Here is a 22,771-nt window from a genome sequence, read left to right on the forward strand (position 1 = left end):
TATACATATTAAGAACATACCTGAGACAGAAATTTTAAAGGACAAGACAAAAAATGCCTAGAAATAAAAGTTTTCCCACTCCTCAGTATTATTTCTCTCTTTAGAGACTGCCATCTTGGATGTCTTCTATTTACCTCCATGTGTTCCTGCTGTTGTTAAGTCCTGTCCGACTCTGCAACTCCATGGACTGTAGTCTACAAGGCTCCTCCATCTGTGGTATTTCTCAGGCAAGAATACTGGAGTGGGTTGCCATTTCCTCCACAGGGGACTCCTCCTGATCCAGGGATCAAATCTGCGACTCCTGCATTGGCAGGTGGATTCTTTAACACTGAGCCAGCAGGGAAGTTCCCATGTGTTCCTAGCATTCAGCCAAAGGCTGAGTACATAGCAGCTCAATGTCTACTGTTCAAAAGAAAAATTTCGATATCCTATTATTTCTATTAAAACACTCAGCCTCTATTCCTAGGTTTGCACACTGCCAGTAAAGGTTCTGCATCTATTATCTGCTATAGACATTTTGTAGAGAGGCTGTGGGTTGTCTTATCTCTCCTTGTTTCCTCTTTTACCTTTGATTACATCTTACTTGACTTATTTCTTTAGAAAATATTAAATTGCAGTTGTGTCATCCTTAACTATACTCTTTGTTGAAAACTGCATGGTCAGGCAGAATCCTGGATGTTAGGAGGTGAAGATGGAAATCAGACTTTCAGATCAGGATGTATCTTTCACTGGAGGATATGGACAAAGGTCAAAGGAGCGGTTGGGGGTAAGAGTCAGGAGGGTTTCAGGAAGCCAGATTCTAAAGGACCAGTGGAAATTAGTCAATGGAGAAGAGAGGAAGGCCGGCAGTCCCAGCTGAAATGCAGGTGCAAAGGCAGGAAGATGGGAGTGGACCCTGTACATTCTGAGCTAGGAAAGAGTTTGGTGTAGCTGAACTCTCGGGGCAGGGGGCGTGCATTTGTGTTTTAAAAAGATCTCTCCAGCAGCTCTGTGAAGTATTAAGGTCTTGAAGCTGGTAGTAAGGGAGGCTGTGGGTTGCCCGAAGAACAGGGCACAATTTTAGATGGCTAGACGGTGGAAACTTCTCCATTTGGAAGCCCAAAGGGAAGCAGGCTTTAGCGCTCTGGCTGCACTGTTGTTTTAGGATCTCAAAGTACCCCCTCCCCCTTCCTTTTTCTGGGACCAGGATTTGTTGTTCCCTAGTGGCTCAGATGGTAAAGAATCTGCCTTGCGATGCAGGAGACCTGGATTCGATTCCTGGGTGGGGAAGATCCCCTGGAGGAGGAAATGGCAACCCACTCCAGTATTCTTGCCTGGGAAACCCCATGGACAGAGGAGTCATGCCTGGCTACAGTCCATGGGGTCGCAAAGAGCTGGACACGACTGAGCGACTGAACTGACTGACACTTATACCTTTATCAGAAAATTGTTGTTTGTTTCCTGGGAATCCCCGGCGGGGCTGGAGTAGTCGGTTTCCGGGCTCCTCTGGAGGCCTGTGACCAAGTAAAGACACTGAGGCGCATCCCTGCACAGGTTTTATCAAGCCAGGGCTTGATTGAAGCGTTCATCCCACCCGCGCCTCAATAAAATCAACCGCTCCTCCTACAGAAGCTCAGAGGTTCAGATAGAAAACTGCCTCGGGGATGTCAGGAACGCCTAACCCACAGCCAAGGGCGTGTCTAGGCGGGGCCGGCGGCCCAGGTCACACCCGTTCCCGGGCAAGGAGGGGGCAGGGCAGTCCCTGGCCATCGGCCTGGGCTCTGCGCCGGCCGCGATGGGCGGGGTCTCTGGCCCGGCGGGTTTCTGACGGCGCCGGGCCCCGCCCCTCGGGGACGGAGGGCGGGCGGGACGCTAGGCTAGCGCGCCAGCAGGGCCAGAGCCGGCCTGGGAGCCCGCGGAGCCGATCGCTGCCAGTGGAGCGCTTGGGTGGCGGCGGCGGCGGCGGCGCGCGCAATGGCTCCCGCCGGGGACCGCGAGGGCTACTGGGGTCCAACGACCTCCACGCTGGACTGGTGCGAGGAGAACTACGCGGTGACCTGGTACATCGCAGAGTTCTGTGAGTGCGGGTGCCGGCCTGAGACGGGAGCGAGGGAGGGAGGGCGCCGGTCTGAGGAGGAGACGCCGCGTGAGGAAGGCAGAGGGCGGACCTGGCCGCCGGGGGAGGCACCGGGCCTGGCCGGGGGAGGTGGCGTAGGGGAGACCGGGCCGGGGGACTGGAACGAGAATGCTGCGGAGGAAGGCAGCAGCTAGGGCAATCCAGTGTGGCGAGTGAGGAGGGCCGGTCTGGATGGGTTGAGGGGGCCCTTGAGATTGGGGGGCGAAAAAGAAATGGAGAGCCCCTGCTGGACCTAAGGGGAAAGCCCGAAGGTTAGGGTTGGGAATGGGGATTCCGCTGCCTGAGGGGCGAGTGGGGGCAGCCCGAGAAGAGCTCGGGACGGTGGGGGACTCTGCTTGTTTGAATGACGGCCCGGGACACCTGCTCCTACTGTTGCGGCCACCACCTTCGTCGTAAGGGCACAGGAGAAGGGAGCAGGTCCTAGCTCAATCTTCCCCCAAATACGTGAAAATACGGTCTTTCTCTTCCTCTTTCTCTGTTCCTGTGAGACCTCTTTGGTCACTTTCCAGGGAACAGTTTTCCCGGTGTCAGATCCCGACCCCCGTCCGTATCCCCCAGCCCACTCCTACCCGAGATATCTTCGGGTACCAGAGATCACCTCCTCTCGGAGTACGATCATTCGGCTATCTCCTTGCATCCGGAGGTAGACGGCAGCATCTAGTCAGTACCTTCCGGCTCGTGCCAGGCTCCTAGGGGCACAAGGGTTCTAGTCCCTACTCCACCCTACCTCCTCTCCGACTACCTGACAAAGGTAAAGGTTCTTCTGAGGACAGTACTTGCAGTGATTGCACCTACTGAGGACTTGGGGAAGAATCGTCTTCTAGTCGCTGCCCCTGACTGGCCCCTTGGGGCTCTGCGTGTGTATTTCCCCAGATGGACGTTCTTGCCAGGCGAGGAGAACTCAGGAAAAATCTGCCACTTCTTTTTTGTAGTTTACTTTGGTCAAGTTTTGAGAGCACAATATTTGATCCTTCAGGTACCTGCTTCTGGCAAGGTACAGAGAATATTTTTTGGTTCACTATTACTGCCTTCTTGTAATTGTCTCAACTTTCTCAGGACAGGAAGCAAAACCTCTTTTTAGCTAACCTTCCCATTGTTGGGTCTTTTCCCCCCAAGCATGTGTTTGGCTTTGTGAGAAAGAGACATGCCTGCTGATCCTCCTTTATTGCGTTCCCCGGTAATTGACCAGCATTAAAAAAAACCCCCAAAACTAGTTGTTTTTAAGACTTTTAGTACCATTTTCTTTAAACTATGATTTAGGCTGAGAGTTACTTTTCCTGAACTACTAGTTAAATTAATAATTTTTACATAGTAATGGATGGATATGGACAAAGGGATCATTTGTAGTGTAATTATTTGGCAGCTCAAATGTTGGAAAAGGAAGTGCTTTACATATTTGTTGTTAGATCACTTTGACAAGCCCATACATGGTCCAGAGGAGGTCCATGAGAGAAGGGGCTTAAAATTTTGCTTTCTGAACTAGCAATGTATAATGTGGAAAAGTGAAACTCAGGAATCTTTTAATGTTGATTGGGCTGTAGTATAGAATAGATAAACTTCCTGTATTTTTCTAGAATGTGAAATTAGAGCCTGTGGGTGGAAACTGCTTGTAAGGGGACAGATTTTGGTTCAACATAAGGACAATTTTAAATTAAAGTTATAATCATTGAATGGATTGATTTGAGAGGTAGAGGGCTTTCTGTCAGGTTAAAACAGACCTTGCTAGGCTAACTCACATAGACTAGTTTAGAGGGAATTAATTGTTGGTGGGCTTCACTGGTGGCTCAGTGGTAAAGAATCTGCCTGCCTGTGCAGGAGACTTGGGTTTGATCTCTGGGTCAGGAAGATTTGGGGAGGAGAAAATGGCAGCACACTCCACTATTCTTGCCTGGAAAATTCCATGGACAGAGGAGCCTGGTGGGCTACAGTCCATGGGGCCACAGAAAAGTCAGACATGACTTAGCAACTAAACAATTGTTTGGTAGGGAAAAGGGATTGGCTTCAGTTGGACTTTAGGTCCTTTGCAGCTTTATGGGTCAATATAGGTAATAATGACTGCTAGTTTAGAGTCAAGGATTAGAATCAAAAAAGAAAACTGACAGTTAAGTCATGTGAGATATGAGAGAGCAAGATACTATTGTTCTGACAGATAGCTCTGAGAAATGGGAAATGGCTTTGGTTCTTAATGTCCTCAGAAGAGGAAACTCTGAGCAGACTAGCTATCAGGGAGTGCAAGAAGAGGATGAGTGAGTGTTGGCAGCCCTTTGCACATGTACCATGGAAAAAAATGATCTGGAGGAATTTAAGGTCAACCTTCTTACTCAGTAAGTAGTATGTATCTATTCATATCTGAATATGAGACTTGATCTTTGAAAAATAGGCTGATTAATAATGTGTTTGGGCTCCCCAGGTGGCACAGTGGTAAAGAATCTGTGTGCCAATGCAGGAGAGATGAGTTTTGATCCCTGGGATTAGGAAGATCCCATGGAGTAGGAAATAGCAACCCACTTCAGTATTCTTGCCCAGAGAATCCCATGGACAGAGGAGCCTGGAGGGCTACAGTCCATGGGTTAGGAAAGAGTTGGACATGACTGAAGCAACTTAGCATGCACGCACAATAATGTGCTTAAAGCAAAGCAACTTTATCATGATTAAAATATTTACAATAATGATAGAAATATTAAGGATAATGATAATGGTGATAATAGCTATATGTAAGTGCTTACTATGTATCACATTTTGCTAGGCACTTCATATATCTTATCTTTTTGACATTTACTATAATTCCAAAAGGAAGGCATTATTATCCTTATTTCACAGATTAAGAAATTGAAACCCCAATAAGTAATATAAGGTTGCAGAAGGTCGGGTAGAGATAATATTCAAGTTGAAGTCTGACTCTAAAGCTACTATACCATATTATTTCTATCACATATTCATTGTTTTGCCCCAGCATGCAAGGGATGAGGACAAGCATGAAGTAGTATACTATCACAGATGACAAATTAAATAACTCTTCAGGAAGCCTATCTCTCAGCATTGGGTGTGTGTGTTTTGGGTAATTTAAAAACAGGTTTTGGGAATTCCATGTAAAGATGGCAGCAGTTCTCAGTCACTAAAAAACCTTAAACACAGTCTTCTTAACATTATCCAATTTGAGTTCCTATTCCTTTTTTGTTTAAGCAGATTTTAACAAACAAAGGAAAAGGTAGTTTCTTTCTCTCTTTTTTTTAATAGTTTTTTTTGTTGTTGTTAAGTTGATTAATTTGGCTGGACTGGGTCTTAGTTGCTGCATGTGAACTCTTAGCTGAAGCATGTGGGATCTAGTTCCCTGACCTGGGAGCAGACCCAGGCCCCCTGCACTGGGAGTGCAGAATCTTAGCCACTGGACCACTAAGGAAGTCCCTTTGACAGTTTCTCTTTAGTTTTGAAATACTAAATACCTGGATGTGCCAGAACTTATAAGTACAGACAGTCCTCACTTTGCTTCGTAGGGTGGGACAATACAAATGACTATGCAAGTTAAAACCTAGCTAATCAGTCTTAATAATCAATGAGAAAAGTTATGAGTGTTCTGTGACTTTTACATATTTTTGTCAAACATTGTAAATCCTCATTGTTAGTCATACATATATGAAAAAATAAAAAAATATTAAAGCATACTTTTTTTTCAGTCACTAAGTTGTGTCCGACTCGTTGCAATCCCATGGCCCCATGAACTGCAGCACACGAGGCTTCCCTGTCCTTTACTATCTCCCGGAGTTTGCTCAAACTCTTGTCTATTAAGTTGATGATGCCATCCAACCATCTCATCCTCTGTTTAGTACACTGTAATTTAAAACATTAAAATCATTGAGAATTAAAATGTTTTATTTCTTTGTCGAAGAACTTATCTAGAGTAGATTGAGTAGTACTTGCCTTGTTGTCATGTAACTTATGATATGGAATGAGTATTTTCTTTTTTTCTTCTGTGCCTTAGTGGATTGTCTTGATCCTTTCTAAGTTTGGATCATTTTCCAACGTTTCATTCTTAGCACTTTCAATATTGTGGAATAGTTCTGAGAGTTCCTTTAATGCACAGTTTTTGCTGGAGTCACTTCTGGTCCATCTTCATTCTTTTCTCACAACCAGTTTCTTTTGTAATTCCGTTTATGTTTGAATTTTTTTTCTAACACGGTTACTTTTTAAAAAATTTTTATTGAAGTATAGTTGATTAACCATGTTATGTTAATTTAAGCAAATGTGCAGCAAAGTGATTCAGTTATACATAAATACATTCTTTTTCATATTCTTTTCCATCATGGTTTATCACAGGATACAGGATATGGAATGTGGATCTCTGAGCTATACAGTGGGACCTTGTTGTTTATCCATTCTCTATATAATAGTTGAAGTGAAGTGAAGTCGCTCAGTCGTGTCTGAATCTTTGCGACCCCATGGATGGTAGCCTACAAGGCTCCTCTGTCCATGGAATTTTCCAGGCAAGAGTACTGGAGTGGGTTGCCATTTCATTCTCCTGGGGATCTTTTTGACCCAGGGCTTGAACCTGGGTCTCCCCCATTGCAGACAGACACTTTACTGTCTGAGCCACCAGGGAAGCCCATATAATAGTTTGTACCTGCTAATCTCAAACTTCCAATCATCCCTCCCCCACCCCCAACACTATTACTTTTTTGTTTCTTTTCTGCACTTTCATCATTGTTGGCCTGTTCCATCTTTCAATTATCCATTTTTGTGAAATGCCACATATACTCCTCACCGGGAGACTAGGAGGCAACTTAGCTACATGCTTTGCCATTTGTACATGAACTGAAGAGCACATGTGCAGTGACTCAACACCAACAGACTTTGCCTTGGGCTAGGGTTATTCAAGCTTGATAGGTGTTGGCTCTTCTTACAGATTTGCTGCCCTCTCCCGATCCTGTTCACAGGAATTGGGCAGAAGGGAAGCAGGGCAACCCTCAGTCTTTGTTATGATGGGATTCTCTTAAATCAGATAAAGGGATGAACTATCCTTTGTTGCCAGTGCAGCAGGAGACTAGAGAGGGCTTAACCAGCTGCCTCTGCCATACACATGTGCCGCTCATAGCTGCTTGTATCTTATTGCACACTTTTCCTTTCCTTTTTTCAGGCCCTTTCCTACTGTCTTCTCTGAATAGTGGCCTCTAGGAATTGAGCATACTTCAGGCTTCTTTTCGCCCTCGGGTTCTGTGGGCTTGGTGGAGGTGGTGTCTTAGGTGGTGTCTCTATCTTAAGGAAGATAGTCTTTTTCCTGAGAGTTATTGACAAGCAAACAGCACTGCCTCTGACTCATGGCTCAGAAACACCACTGAGAAATGAAGGCCAAATGGAGGGCCAAATTCACGGTACAAGAGGGTTTGGATTTAATGTATACAAGTCAGAGACTGCCAGTAAATTGTTTCAGTTGCTGTGATGAATACATGTATACATTGGAATGCAAGGAAGGGGGGTACTTATTAAAAACTTAATGCATAAGGGCTTTACAGTGTTAGTGCTGGAAGAACAGCTAGCTGTTTGTATACTTATTTATTAATCATTGTGGAAAAACACACGTAACATAAGATTTACCATTGTAACCATTTTTCACTGTACAGTTCTGTAGTGTTAAGTACATTGACATCATTGCACAACCAGTGTAACTCTTTTCATCTTGCAGGACAGAAGCTCCAAATCCATTTAACAACTCCATTTCCCTCCTTCCTCCCTACCCATAGACCCTGGCAACCAGTTTTCTGCTTTCTGTCTTTATGAATTTATGTAAGTGGGATCAGCAATGGGTTGTGTTTTTTTTTGCAACTGGCTTATTTCATGTAGCATAATGCCCTTATGTTGCATTTTGTAGCATGTATTAGAATTTCCTTCTTTCCAAAGGCTGAATAATATTTCATTATATATGTATACTGCATTTTGCTTATCCATTCATCCACTGATGGACACATGGGTTGCTTCCACCTCTTGGCTCTAGTGAATAGTGAGGCTGTGACATGGGTGTACAAATATCTCTTTGACCCCAAAGTGAAATTTCTGGTTCATATGGTGACATTACAGCTATTTTAACCTTTTCACTAAGCATTTTATATTTTATTATTTTCTTTTTTGGGCAATTTATTATTTTTCTTATATAAATTGTAACTTAATACTTCTACATAAATTATAATTATTAATATACTTTATCCCCATTTAAAGTAATCAAAAGCACATGTGACTCTCAATCAGAGGATGTTACTACACTATATTGATTCATATGAGATGTATAAGATATTACCTTAATGTACTGATATAATTCTAGTCCAAAGAAAAGCAGCAGCATATTTTCAGATTGCAGCCTTATTTCAGATAAATTTGACTTTTGAGATATTGAAAATAGCCAATAGAAATAATAAAAGCTAACGTTATAGGACACTTAATGTGCAAAGCTCTGTGTGTATATTATCTTATAAGAACATTATTATAATCCTTATAACTCTTTTAAAGTTTAGGAAGGTTAAGTAACTTGCCCTAGGTCACAGACTATTAAGTGGCAGAGCTTAAGTGACCCAAGGGCCATCTAATTCTAAAGCTATCCTCTTTTTTTTTTTTTTTTTTGTGAGTTAAGTTTTATTTGGGGCAAAATGAGGACTGTAGCCCAGAAGGCAGCATCTCAGATAGCTCTGAGAGACTGCTCTCAAGCAGCAGTGGGGGAAAGACAATGTATAAGGGTTTGGGGAAGTAGTAGTAGTAGTAGTAGTTTAGTCGGTAAGTCATGGCTGACTCTTGCGACCCCATGGACTGTAGCCCACCAGGCTCCTCTGTCCGTGGGATTCTCCGCACAAGAATACTGGAGTGGATTGCCATTTCTTTCTCCAGTAGATCTTACCGAACCAGGAATTGAACCCGGGTCTCCTGCACTGCAGGCAGATTCTTTACCAAAGGGGGAGTTCAATACCATGAAGCACTCATTTTACAAAAGGCTTTTTGTTAGTCATGAGGATCTGATATCACCATGAAGGGATTTAGTGTTTCTCCAGATATGAGAAGATGCAAGGATTGAGATCATAAAATCTGTTCCTAAAAACATCCAATTATCTAAAGACCTGTCCCACCAGATTCCCTGGAGCACAGAGTGCCTCACTCCACCCTGAACTCCATCAGGGGTTGTTGAAGGTCAACAGCTATAGCAGCTTGGGGTTCAGTCTCTGTAGACGCTTTCGTTGTTCAGTCGTTGACAATGCTCTGGGTACATGCCAATTTGTAGTTGACACGGCCCCCATGTGGTCATAAATCCGATCATACTTTGGGGGGCATTTCATGACCATTTTGTTCCACGTTGCTGGGAAGGCTCATTCCCAGTTCTGAAGGTTTTTGTTGATAAGACAATGTGCTATTACTGGACTAGGTCTTAATAGTCAAAGATGTCTGGAAACCTGTCTTCTAGTTATGGTCCAGGAAAGTATTCCCTCTCGTTGCATCTTTTCAAACCTAGAGTTACACTATTACAATCATTGATCATATATCCAGCTATACATTTGATCAACTGCTTCAATTCTAGTCATCATTTTCGTTGGAGGTTCATACACTTGGTAATACAAGAAATGATAATCTTGTGAAACAAGCAAAATACAAATGGTATCGTTAATAACACTAGTGGAATTAAAAGTAAATATTTTAGCCATGAATCTCCCACACCAGTTTTCTTAAAAGATCGTGAAGATTAGGGAATGGACCACTTAAAGCAGAAATCTGATTGTTCATGTGGTTCAAATGTGTTACATTAAAGTATTTACCAGGTATGAAAATACAGCATTCAGTTTGCATTATAGCACAGATATCTCCCTGAGATGCTTTAAGGTGTCAAGGGCCTTGCAGTTATGTAGCATTGCCTCTCTCATCATAGAGATCTCAGAATTCAATAGGCTAGGAGCCCAGTTACTCTCATTTAAAGCTTATGAAAGATGGTAAGGCTTATATATGGTCAATTACATCCTCCAGCCCTATTGAAGGCACACACACACACACATACACACAAGCTGCTAAATGGTCATACCGGTAGAATACAGATCTTTGACCCAGGGGATCATGCCAATGGTAGATTGGTTACTGCTGCTACTGCTGCTGCTGCTGCTGCTGCTGCTAAGTCGCTTCCGTCGTGTCCGACTCTGTGTGACCCCATAGACGGCAGCCCACCAGGCTCCGCTGTCCCTGGGATTCTCCAGGCAAGAATACTGGAGTGGGTTGCCATTTCCTTCTCCAGTTTAAAGCTATCCTCTTAACTCTCATACTGTCTTGCCTCCTTCCATTACTACTTTTTCAGACTCCAGTGAGTCCAGGGACCTCAGGTTCATAACTAGTGATCTAACCTCATTTTACATACAAAGAGAAGAACCTTGAGAGTTGACATGATTTGCCCAAGATTATATTGCAAATTGGTGATGAAACCTAGACCAGAATCCACATTCAGTTGTTTCACCACATGGAAAATGGTAGAGCTGAGGGGGATGATGTCAGATGTTGTTGACGTCATATTGTTAATGAGTTACCAGGTCATAGGACTTCCTCAGAACAAAAGGCGTGCCTAATGAACTATTTTTTTGTGGTGAAAATACCTAACAACTATAGAGTGCTTTACAGTAGTGCTGCTCAGATTTTCATGTGCATGTGAATTACCTAGTGAAAGTGAAAGTGAAGTCGCTCAGTCGTGTCCGACTCTTTGTGACCCCATGGACTGTAGCCCACCAGCCTTCTCTGACCATGGGATTTTCCAGGCAAGAATATTGGAGTGGGTTGCCATTTCCTTCTCCAGGCGATCTTCCCGACCCAGGGATTGAACCCGGGTCTCCCACATTGTAGGCAGACGCTTTACCATCTGAGCCACCAGGGAAGTTACACAAAATACATGCCTACCAGGCAAATCATATGTAGATGTCATTTTATAAAACTAACATTTGTCTACCACATATCTAGCAGCCTCACAATATTCTCCAGCAATAAATAAAGCTCATAAGCTAAAGCTTCCTACATCATCTGCCCTCAAACAACCCAAAGAACCTAAGACTAAAGCCAAATGATAACTGGCCCCCAAAATATTTCCATTCTATGACTTTTAGTATCACTAGTTTTATACACACATATGTGCATGTATTCATATGTGTTTATATGTATACATAGATATGTATGTAAAAACATCCCTGCAAATCGTGGGCTAAATGTTTAGAGCAAAGGACTACATATTCTATTTTATTAACCACCATCTAAAAAAAATCCCTTAACTGCCCAATTATTTACTCAGATAGTCTGAAAATTAGGCAAAACTTTCACTCTCTGCATAGTTAATATTTTATAAAACATACATAAATTATAGCACCTAGAGGTCTTGTTAAAATGCATATTCCAGCATAGTAAGTCTGGAATGTAGCCTTAGATTCTGTTTCTTTTTTTTTTTCTTTTTTTTTTTCTGTGTTTCTTATAAGCTATCAAGTTATTACTATCAAGTCTTATAAGCTATCAAGTCTGGAGATTATACTTGGAGAAGCAAGACTTTATAGTTCATAAAGCACTATTAATTCTTTTTTTCCTATGGGATGTAAGTGTTATCCCTGTTTGTAGGTAAGACATCAAGTTCAAAAGGATAAATGACTTGTTCAGGATCACAGGGCTGATACTGGAATCTAGGATTCTAATTTGAAAATCAAGTTAGGTGTTGATCACCACCCTCTTACCCCACCCTGCCCCTAGGAGTAACAGGCCCAAAACACTGCATATGAGGAAAAGTTTGAAAATGATTGTCCTGGGTCATGAGCCAAATTGAATTTAAAATTGAACATATTACATTTTCATTTTGGAAACAATTTTCATTTGTTCCTGATACCTAAGCCAAGCTCAAGCCAAACTATGTTTTAGATTTTGGTCTATATTTAGAAAGCCTTCTTAAATGAACAATGCAAAGAAATAGAGGAAAACAACAGAATGGGAAAGACTAGAAATCTCTTCAAGAAAATTGAAGATACCAAGGAAATGTTTCATGTAAGGATGGGCACGATAAAGACAAAAATGTTAAGGACCTAACAGAAACAGTAGCGATTAAGATGAGGTGGCAAGATTACACAGAAGAACAATACAAAAAAGGTCTTAATGACCCAGATAACCGTGATGGTGTGGTCACTCACCTAGAGACAGACATCCTGGAGTGTGAAGTCAAGTGGGCCTTAGGAAGCATTACTAGGAACAAAGCTAGTGGAGGTGATGGAATTCCAACTGAGCTATTTCAAATCCTAAAAAATTATGTTGTTAAAGTGCTGCACTCAATATGCTAGCAAGTTTGGAAAACTCAGCAGTGGCCACTGGACCGGGAAAGGTCAGTTTTCATTCCAATTCCAAACAAAGATGATGCCAAAGAATGTTCAAACTACCATACAATTGTTCTCATTTCACATGCTATTAAGGTTATGCTCAGAATCCTTCAAGCTAGTCTTCAGCAGTATGTGAGCGAAGAAATTCCAGATGTACAAGCTGGGTTTTGAAGAGGCAGAGGAACCAGAGATCAAATTGCCAACATTTATTGTATCATGGAGAAAGCAAAGGAATTCCGGAAAAACATCTGTTTCATTGACCGGGTGAAAACCTTTTATTGTGTGGATCACAACAAACTGTGGAAAATTCTTAAGAGATGAAAGTACCAGACCACCTTACTTGACTCTTGAGAAACCTGTATGCAGGTCAAAAAGCAAGCAGCAGTTAGAACCAGACGTGGAACAACTGACTGGTTCAAAATTGGGAAAGGAGTATGACAAGGCTGTATATTGTCACCCTGCTTATTTAACTTACATGTGGAGTGGTGGTGGTTTAGTCGCTAAGTCATGTCTGACTCTTGTGACCCCATCGACTGTAGCCTGCCAGGCTCCTTTGTCTATGGGATTCTCTAGGCAAGAATACTGGAGTGGGTTGCCATTTCCTTCTCCAGGGGATCTTCCCAAGCCAGGCATCAAACCCAGGTCTCCTGCAATGCAGGCAGATTTTTACCAACTGAGCTACAAGGGAAGCTCATATGTGGAGTATATCATGTGAAATGTCAGGTTGGATGAATCACAAGCTGGAATCAAGACTGCTGAAGAAATGGCAACAACCTCAGATATGCAGATGATATACTCTAATGGCAGAAAGTGAAGAGGAACTAAAGAGCCTCTTGATGAGAGTGAAAGAGGAGAGTGAAAAAGCTGGCTTGAAACTCAACATTCAAAAAACTGAAATCATGGCATCTGGTCCTATCACTTCATGGCAAATAGAAGGGGAGAAAGTGGAAACAGTGACAGAATTTATTTTCTTGGGCTCCAAAATCACTGCGGACAGTGACTACAGCCATGAAATTAAAAGATGCTTGCTCCTTGGAAGGAAAGCTATGACAAACCTAGACAGAGTATTAAAAAGCAAAGATATCACTTTGCCCACACAGGTCTGTATAGTCAAAGCTAAGGTATTTCTAGTAGTCTTGTATGGATGTGAAAATTGGACCATAAAGAAGGCTGAATGCCAAAGAATTGATACTTTTGAATTGTGGTGCTGCTGGAGAAGACTCTTGAGAGTCCCTTGGACAGCAAGAAGATCAAACCAATCATTCCTAAAGGAAATCAACCCGTATATTCATTGGAAGATTTGTTGCTGAAGCTGAAGCTCCAATACGGTGGCTATCTGATGCAAAGAGCCAACTTATTGGGAAAGATTCTAATGCTGGGAAAGATTGAAGGCAAAAGGAGAAGGGGATGGCAGAGGATGAGATAGATAGATAGCGTCACCAACTCAGTGAACATGAATTTGAGCAAACTCCACGCAATAGTAGAGGACAGAGGGGCCTGGTGTGCTGTGGTCCACGGGGTCTCAAAAAGTCGGATACAACTTAGCCACTGGACAACAACAACTATATTTAGTAATTAGTTGTAATATGGTAGTCCTTCCTTATGTTCCAAGACCCTTAAGGGATGCCTGAAACAGCCTTATATAGTAGACCCTTGAACAACACCAATCCTCTATATAGTTGAAAATCCACATACTGATTTACAGTTATCCCTCCATATCCCGGGTTCTGCATCTGTGGTTTCAGCCAACTGTGGATTGTGTGGTATTGTAGTATGTATTTGTTGAAAAAAAATCCACATATAGTGGATTTGCACACTTCTAGCCTGTTTTGTTCAGGAGTCAACTGTATGTACTGTTTTTTCTTATATACACTTATGATAAAGTCTAATTTATAAATTAAGCTCAGTAAGAGATTAATAACAGCTAATAATAGAACAGTTATGACAATATGCTGTAATAAAAGTTACGTGACTGTGGTCTCTCAGAATATCTTATTGTACAGTACTCACCCTTATTGTTGTGATAATCTGAGGTGATAAAATGCTTATACATGATGAGAAGGCATTGTGTCCTAGTGTTAGGCTACTATTAACTTCTGATGTTGCTTAGAATGAGATTTATTTGCTTTGAGTGATCCTGGATCATTGAACCATAATGATGTTGATGGTTGAGGATCCCAGGTGGGATAGAGCAGGACAGGGTGAGATTTCATTGTGCTGCTCAGGTTGCTGCACAGTTAAAAACTTATGAATTGTTTATTTCTGAAATTTTCCATTTAATATTTTCAGAGTGCAGTTAACTATGGATAATTGAAAGCTTGGAAAGTGAAACTCTAGATCAGGATACTGTATTTGAAGGCTAAAGTACATTTTGAAGTCTAATCTTGATTTAGCATTTACCTAGGTTGTCCAAGATTTTAACTAGGGAAAATTGTCATTTGGTAGCACTTGTTGGAAGAAATGATGTATTTGTTTATTTTTAATGGAACAGTAATTGATGTATAAGTAAATAAGGAGAACAAATAAATTGTGATTTGGGGAACTTTACTAACTAGAATAAAGAGAATAGTAGACATTTAAAGTTTTGTCGAGTGCACTGTTATTTCAGGTTGAAATTTTAAGTTGTTTCTTTGATTTTGGGCTTCTACCCTTTCCTTTACCAACTGTTTCATAGTGGGTGGAAAAAAAACCCTTACCTGGAGAGTTTTAGATAGTGCAAAGGAGTGTTTTAAAAGAAGTTAAGGCATGAAGAAACATTTTAGGACTCAGAAAAATGATTGACAGCAGAAGCAGTTTATGGTGACATGAAACCTTACATGCTTTACTGTGAGGAAAGTATTTCACCTGATATAATGACTTGAAGTCAGAATCAAAATCCTATCTGAATTTTCCTCCACTGAACCTTCTGTCTTTGGCAAATCACTTAATCATTCTTTGTACCAGTTTTCTTTCTATAAAATGAGAAAATGAATATTTGGTAGGGTTATGAGAATTAAGTGGCATGATATATGTGAAAACACAGGGAAGTGCCTGGCAAATACTAGGTGCTAAATAAGTATTAGTTGAATTGGAATCGAGTCAAAATAAGTTTAAAAAATAAATCCTTGCTTTGTTATAGTTGTGCCCTTCTTATCTGTGATGGTTAGTTTTATGTGTGAACTTGACTTGGCTAAGTATCCGGTTATTTAATCAAATACTTCCCTGATAGCTCAATTGGTAAAGAATCTGTCTGCAATGCAGGAGACCCTGGTTCTATTCCTGGATTGGGAAGATCCGCTGGAGAAGGGATAGGCTACTTACTCCAGTATTCTTGGGCTTCGCTCGTGACTCAGCTGGTAAAGAATCCGCCTGCAGTGCGGGAGACTTGGATTCGATCCCTGGATTGGGAAGATCCCCTGGAGAAGGAAATGGCTACCCACTCCAATATTCTGGCCTAGAGAATTCCATGGACTGTATAGTCCATGGGGTCACAAAGAGTAGGACAGGACTGAGCGACTTTCACTTTCACACTATTTAATCAAATACTGATTTAGGTGTTGCTGTGAAAGAATCTTGTAAATGTGGTTAACACCTACAGTCAGTTGACTTGAAGTAAAGATTACTGTAAATAACAAGACTGGGCCTTATTCAAACAATTGAAAGGCAATAATAGCAAACACTGAGTTTAGGAAGTTAAGGGCTTCCCAGGTGGTGCAGTGGTCAAGAATCTGCCTGCAAATGCAGGAGTATTGATCCCTGGGCTCAGGAAGATCCCATGGAGCAGGAAATGGCAAACCACTCTAGTATTATTGCCTGGAAAATTCCATGGACAGAGGAGCCTGGCAGGCTACAGTGGGTCACAAAGAATTGGACATGACTGTGCATGTGGGGAAGTTAAACCTTTATTTGGGGATGAATCGTATTTGAACACCCACCTTGGAGGAGCTTCCCTACTTTAATCCCTCTTCCCTTTCTTCCTTTATTTATTTGAATATTTTGTGAATATACCAGAATTTTTAGATGTTTTCAGTGGGAAGGTCGGTTGGAGTATCTAGTGTGCCACACAGTCTTAACCCAATTTTGTTTTAACCCAATTACTTTTACATCTGCAGTTCTTTTGTCATTTGTAGCTGTATCCCAGTCAGTGGATACCCAGAATTAGGTGCTTCTGTTTCTATTTGAAGATTTTCTACTGACTGAAGAATAAAGGCCAAATCATAATACGACATGAAAAGCCCACCCTTTTTTTTTTTAAAAAAAAGTTAATATTTTCATAGGTACAGCGAAGTTAGAAGAATTTTGCAGTGAATATCCTAGACCCTAACAATAATATTTTAGTATACAGTACTTATTTTATCGTGTTTATTTATCCATTCCTCTCTCCATCTATCAGTTCCTTTTTTTGGATACATTTCAAAGTAAATTGTAAACATCTGTACACTTTTCCCTAAAATACCTCAACATGTATATCATTAAAGTTCAATTCTTTGTTTTTTCTTTAGATGTAAAATTTATATTCAGTGTAAATGCACAAATCTTGTGTGTGTTTGCTGTATTTTGAGAAATGCATATATTTGTATAATCCAAACCCCTATCAAGATAGAGAACTTTACCATCAAACATGAAAGTTCCTCATGCCCCTTTCCTATAATTCTCACCATCACCTTCCCCCTTCTCCAGGGCAGCACCTGTTCTGATGTTTTTCTTCACCATTGATTAGATTTGTTCATTCTGGGACTGTATATAAGTGGAATTATATGTTACATGTATATGTATTATATATTAATAATATTTGCTATCTGGTGTAAGGCTTCTTTTGCTTCCATAATGGTTTTGATATTCATTGTGTCATTGCGTGTGGTGGTAGTCCCTTCTTATTGCCAGGTCTATCCCATTGTATGATATAACACAGTTTATCTATTTTCCTATTAGTGAACACCTGGCTGTTTTCAGGTTTGAAGTGAAGTGAAAGTCACTCAGTCGTGTCCGACTTTTTGCAACCCCATGGACTATACAGTCCATGGGATTCTCTAGGCCAGAATAGTGGAGTGGGTAGCCTTTCCCTTCTCCAGGGGATCTTCCCAACCCAGGGATCGAACTGAGGTCTGCATTGCTGGCAGATTCTTGACCAGATGAGCCACAAGGGAAGCCTGTTTTCAGGTTTGGGTAACCATAAAGCTGCTGTATATATTCCTGTACCGGTCTTCCTGTGGATATATTTTCATTTCCCAGAGGTAAATACCTAGGATTGTAATAACTGGGCCATAGGATAGTTGTATGTTTAGTTTTATTAGAAAATTTCAGAACTTTCCTCAGAATGGTTAGTGTTTTACATTCACAGCATTTGATCCACATTCTTTTTTTTTCATTCATTTTTTAAAAATTGAAGGTAGTTAATTTATAATGTTGTGTTAGTTTCAGTATACAGCAAAGTGATTCATTTATACATATATAGTATCTTCAGTTTCTTTTCTATTATAGGTTATTACAAGATATTGAGTACAGTTCCCTGTGCTATACAGTAGGACCTTGTTTACCTATTTTATGTATAGTAGTGTGTACTTTAATCCCAAACTCCTAATATACCTCTCTCCTTCCCCACTGCTATCCCCTTTGTTAACCGTAAGTTTGTTTTCTATGCTTGTGAGTCTGTTTCTGTTTTGTAAGTTCACTTGTATCATTTTTTTAAGATTTCACATGTAAGTGGTATCCTATGATATTTGTCTTTCTCCTACTTACTTCACTTAATGCGTAATCTCTAGATCTATCCATGTTGCTACAAATGACATTATTTCATTCTTTTATGTGTGTGTGTATATACATACATATGCATCATATCTTTACCCATTCATCTGTTGATGGACATTTAGATTGCTTCCACGTCTTGGCTATTGTAAATAGTGCTGCTATTGTAAATAGTGCTGCTATGAGCGTTGTAGTTTTCGTCTTTTCTGGATATGTTCCCAGGAGTGGGATTGATTCTGGATAATATGGTAACGCTGTTTTTAGTTTTTTAAGGAACCTCCATACTGTTTTCCATAATGGCTGCACCAGTTTACATTTCCACCAGCAGTATAGGAAGGTTCTTTTTTCTCCACACCCTCTCCAGCATTTATTATTTGTAGACTTTGATGATGGCCATTCTGATCAATGTGAGGTGATGACACCTCATTGTAGTTTTAATTTGCATTTCTCTAATAATTAGGATATTGGGCATCTTTTCGTGTGCCTATTGGCCATCTGTATGTCTTCTTTGGAAAAATACCTATTTAGGTCTTCTGCTCATTTTTTGATTGGGTTGTTTGTTTTTTTGATAATGAGATGTATCAGCTATTTGTATATTTTGAAAATTAAGCCCCTTTTGGGGTTTGCAAACATTTTCTGCCATTCAGTAGGTTGTCCCCCTATACACATGTACTTTTTTCAAGCAGACAAGAGGTCATTCTGGCTTTGTTGTCTGATATTCTGTTGATCTGTTGATCCCTGGAGTTGATTCAGTTAGGCTTGCCAATCAAATGGATGTTCTTTGTTCTCGCTACTGTAGGAATGCTCAATTTTAAAGCTTGCCAGTTGAAGAGAGTTATGACCTTGATAAAGGATGACTATTTGGTTAAGAACAGCCATAATTAGGTAAACATTTGGCCCCTTTTTGCTCTTCCCTCAGCTTGTCTTCTTTTTCTTCAGAGGTAACCACTATCTTAATTCAGTGTTTCATTTCCTAGCCTTTTACCACTCATGTATTCCTAAAAAATACAGTTTAAGTTTGCTTGTTTTACTTTTTGTGTGAGTGAAATTTTGATATATATATGTATATGTTCTTCTGAAACTTTTTTTTTTCAAATTGTGGTCCTTAGTATCATCCATGTTCCTGAGAATTACTTACATTGATAAGTTAGATAGTTGATTTTTCTCTTAACTGTTGTTTAGAATTTCACTGTATGTGCACAAATCCTTGGCTATTTCTCTGTTTAAGAGGTAGAATTTAATTATTATACCTTCTCCTGAGTGTGGGCCAAATTTAGTGCCTTGCTTCTAATAAAATAAATTAGAAGTAATGTGATGAAACTTTGCATACTAGGTTATAAAAGGCATGACTACTTCTCTCTTGGCCTCTTTCTTGGATCCACGCATTGTGGGGGAAGCAAGCCCTCATGTCATGGAAAGTCTATGTAGTGAGGAGCTGAGGCCTCCAGCCAATAGCTAGGAGAATTAGCCATCTTGAAAGTTGATCTTCCATGTCCATTTATGCCTTCAGAAGACTTTGGAGCTGGCCAGCATTTTGACTGCGTCCCTAGGAAAGATCCTGAATCTGAACTGCTTCCATATTTTTGAAGCAAATTATGTGATGTAACAATTGTTTGATGTTTTAAGCTGCTAAGTTTTGAGATAATCTGTTAAATAAAATAGATTATGCATCAGTTTTTATTTAAAAAGTCTACTGGGATTGTGTTATATCTATAAATCAGTTTGGGGAAAACAGACATCTTAAAAATATGAGTCTTATAATCCACCATCTTTTATTTCTCCATGTATGTAGGTCTCCTTTAATTTCTCTCAATAGTTTTCATTGTGGAGGTCTTAAACATCTTGTTAAATTTATTTCTAAGTGTTTTATATTTTTTGATGTTCTTATAAATTGTATTTTTAAGATTTCATGTTTCTCATTGTTGCTAGCATAAAGATTTAAAATTGATTTTTGTTTATCATCCTTCTGTCTTCTACCTTGCTAAACTTACTTATTAATTTTTTGTCACTAAGTAACCAATCATGTAATCAGTGAATAGAAAGTTTCACTTCTTTTCAATCTTTTTGCATTTTTTTCTTGCCATATTACATGGGCTAGGTCCTTCCAGTACATTGTTGAGTAGAAGTGACGTGAGCAGAAAGCTTTGTCTTTCCTCCTTTAAGGAGGAAAGACTTAAATGTTTCATTATTAGATATGGTGGGGTTTTTTGTTATTATTAGATCAACTCTAGGTTGTTTTTTTAGACCTCTTGTTGAGGAAATTCTTTTCTTTTCCTGACTTGCTTGAGTTTTATCATGAGTAGGCTTTAAATTTTGTCAAATAGTATTCTATATCTCTGTGTCTATTGAAGTGATCTTGTCCTTTCTGTTAACATGATGAATAAAATTGATTTTTTTTTTTTCCCCCACTGTTGGACCAACTTTGCATCTCTGGCCCATTTGGATATGATATATTATCATCTACATCTATATCTGGGTTTGATTTGCCAGTACTGTTGCCCCTTAAACAATATGGATTTGAACTGTGTGGGTCCACTTTTATGGGGATTTTTTTTCCAGTGAATATGTGCTACAGTACTACATGGCCTGTGGTTGGTTGAATCTGCCAAAATGGAATCCATGGGCACAGAGCCCATGGGTGGAGTGTGACTGTAAAGTTCTGCTCACATTTTCGACTGCATGGAGGGTTGGTGCCCCTCACCCTGTGTTGTTCAACGGTCAGCTGTGGTTTTGGTAAGGATTTTGTGTCTTTGTGAGACATAATGGTCTGTAATTTTGTTTTTTGTTATGCTTCTTTTGTCAGTTTTTTATAGATTGTATTTTTCAAGAAATTAATTTTATGTAAGTTGTTGAATTTTCTGGTATTCTCTTATTGCTCTTTTAATGTCTGTAGAATATAAGGTGATCTCTGCTCTTTCATTCTTCATATTGGTAATCTGTATATTCTCTCTTTCTGGTTGATTAATTTTCCTAGTGGTTTATTAAATGTTTATCATGGCGGATGTACAACCTCTTGCTACTAATATGTTAATTTTCTCCATTTTTTTACTCTATTCTCTTTTTGCCTTCTTATTTCTTATTCAGTGTATTTTTTTTTTTGTTTCATGAGGTATAAGCTTAGAATACTAATTGTAGACCTTATTTTTCAAAATAGAATCATTTATAGTTACAAATTTTTCTTAGTATACTGTAACTGTATACAACACATTTTTATATGCTTTATTTCTATTCTTCCTATGATTTCTTTTAAATGACTCATAAGTTAAAGAAGAAATCACAGGGGATGTAGAAATAAACTATTGATTATTTATTTTGTCTAATTTCCGAATATTTGAAATTTGCAAGGTGTTTTTTTTGTTACTGATTTCTGGTTTAATTTCATTATGTTCAGAAAACATTATTAATTTAAATTATTTTAAACTTTTTGGCTTGTTTTATGGCTCTTCATATTGTATACTTGGTGAATGTTGCACATGAATTTGAAAAGAATTTATATTCTGCTCTTTATGCATGTAGTAATTCTATAAATGTCAGGTCAATTTGGTTGATAGTGTTGTTTAAGTCTTCTGTATCAGTTCAGTTCAGTTCAGTCGCTCAGTTGTGTCCGACTCTTTGCGACCCCATGAACTGCAGCACAACCAGGCCTCCTTGTCCATCACCAACTCCCGGAGCTTACGCAAACTCATGTCCATTGAGTCGGTGATGCCATCCAACCATCTCATCCTCTGTCATCCCCTTCTCCTCCTGCCCTCAATCTTTCCCAGCATCAGGGTCTTTTACAATGAGTCAGTTCTTCGCATCAGGTGGCCAGAGTATTGGAGTTTCAGCTTTAGCATCAGTCCTTCCAATCAGGACTGATTTCCTGTATATTTACTGATATGTTTGTGTACCTCTATTAATTACTAAGAGGAGTATTGGAATCACGAATACTATACTACAACTATAGTAGTATATTTTCCTATATCTCCTTTCTATGCTTATATGCTTTGATGCTATGTTTTTAGGCATATACATTTCAGGATGTAATCTTGAGGTTCTCACCTTTTATCATTATGAAATGTACTCCTTTTTCTCTGGCAATATCCTAATATTCTGAAGTCTGTTTGTCTAATATTAATGTAGCCATTTATCTTTCTTATAACTTGTATTGGTATGGTACTTTTCTATCCTTTTAATTTTATCCTCTCTATCTATTTAATTAACTAATGTGGCTATGCTGGGTCTTTGTTGCTGTTCACAGACTTTCTCTAGTTGTGGCAAGCGGGAGCTACTTTCTAGTTGCAGTGCATGGGCTTCTTATTACAGTGGCTTCTTTTGTTGTGGAACATGGGCTCTAGGCGCTCAGTAGTTGTGGCCCACGGGCTTAGTTGCCTCACAGCAGGTGGAATCTTCCTGGACCAGAGATACAACCCATGTTTCCTATATTGGAAGGTGGATTCTTAACCACGGGACCACCAGGGAAGTCCCCTAAAGTGCTTTGCTTATAGTCAGTTATCGGCTCTCTCCCTCTCTCCTTTTTGTTTTTTTGGTCTAGTCTGATAGTCTTATGTTTTTGTTTGTTTGCCAGGGCGGGGGAGGGGAGCAT

The 22,771-nt window shown here is 40.1% G+C and overlaps 1 protein-coding gene across 3 annotated transcripts in view; it reads left to right on the top strand.

Moving 5' to 3' along the window:
• Positions 1-1,828: 1,828 nt before the first annotated feature.
• The window catches only part of ACER3 (alkaline ceramidase 3), a 148,481-nt gene continuing 127,538 nt past the window's right edge, over positions 1,829-22,771 (top strand). For 2 of the 3 annotated variants that reach the window (XM_081543173.1, XM_081543174.1), the window contains exon 1: positions 1,829-2,056. In XM_081543173.1, coding sequence (XP_081399299.1) covers positions 1,954-2,056 — 103 coding nt within the window. In that variant the 5' untranslated portion in view covers positions 1,829-1,953. Of the gene's footprint in view, positions 2,186-22,771 lie in introns of all 3 variants that reach the window. The other variant, XM_081543176.1, reaches the window with a different exon arrangement.

This window comes from Giraffa tippelskirchi, chromosome 11 (genome assembly GCF_054371585.1).
Source record: "Giraffa tippelskirchi isolate mGirTip1 chromosome 11, T2T-mGirTip1v1.2.pri, whole genome shotgun sequence".
Taxonomy (NCBI): Eukaryota; Metazoa; Chordata; class Mammalia; order Artiodactyla; family Giraffidae; genus Giraffa; species Giraffa tippelskirchi.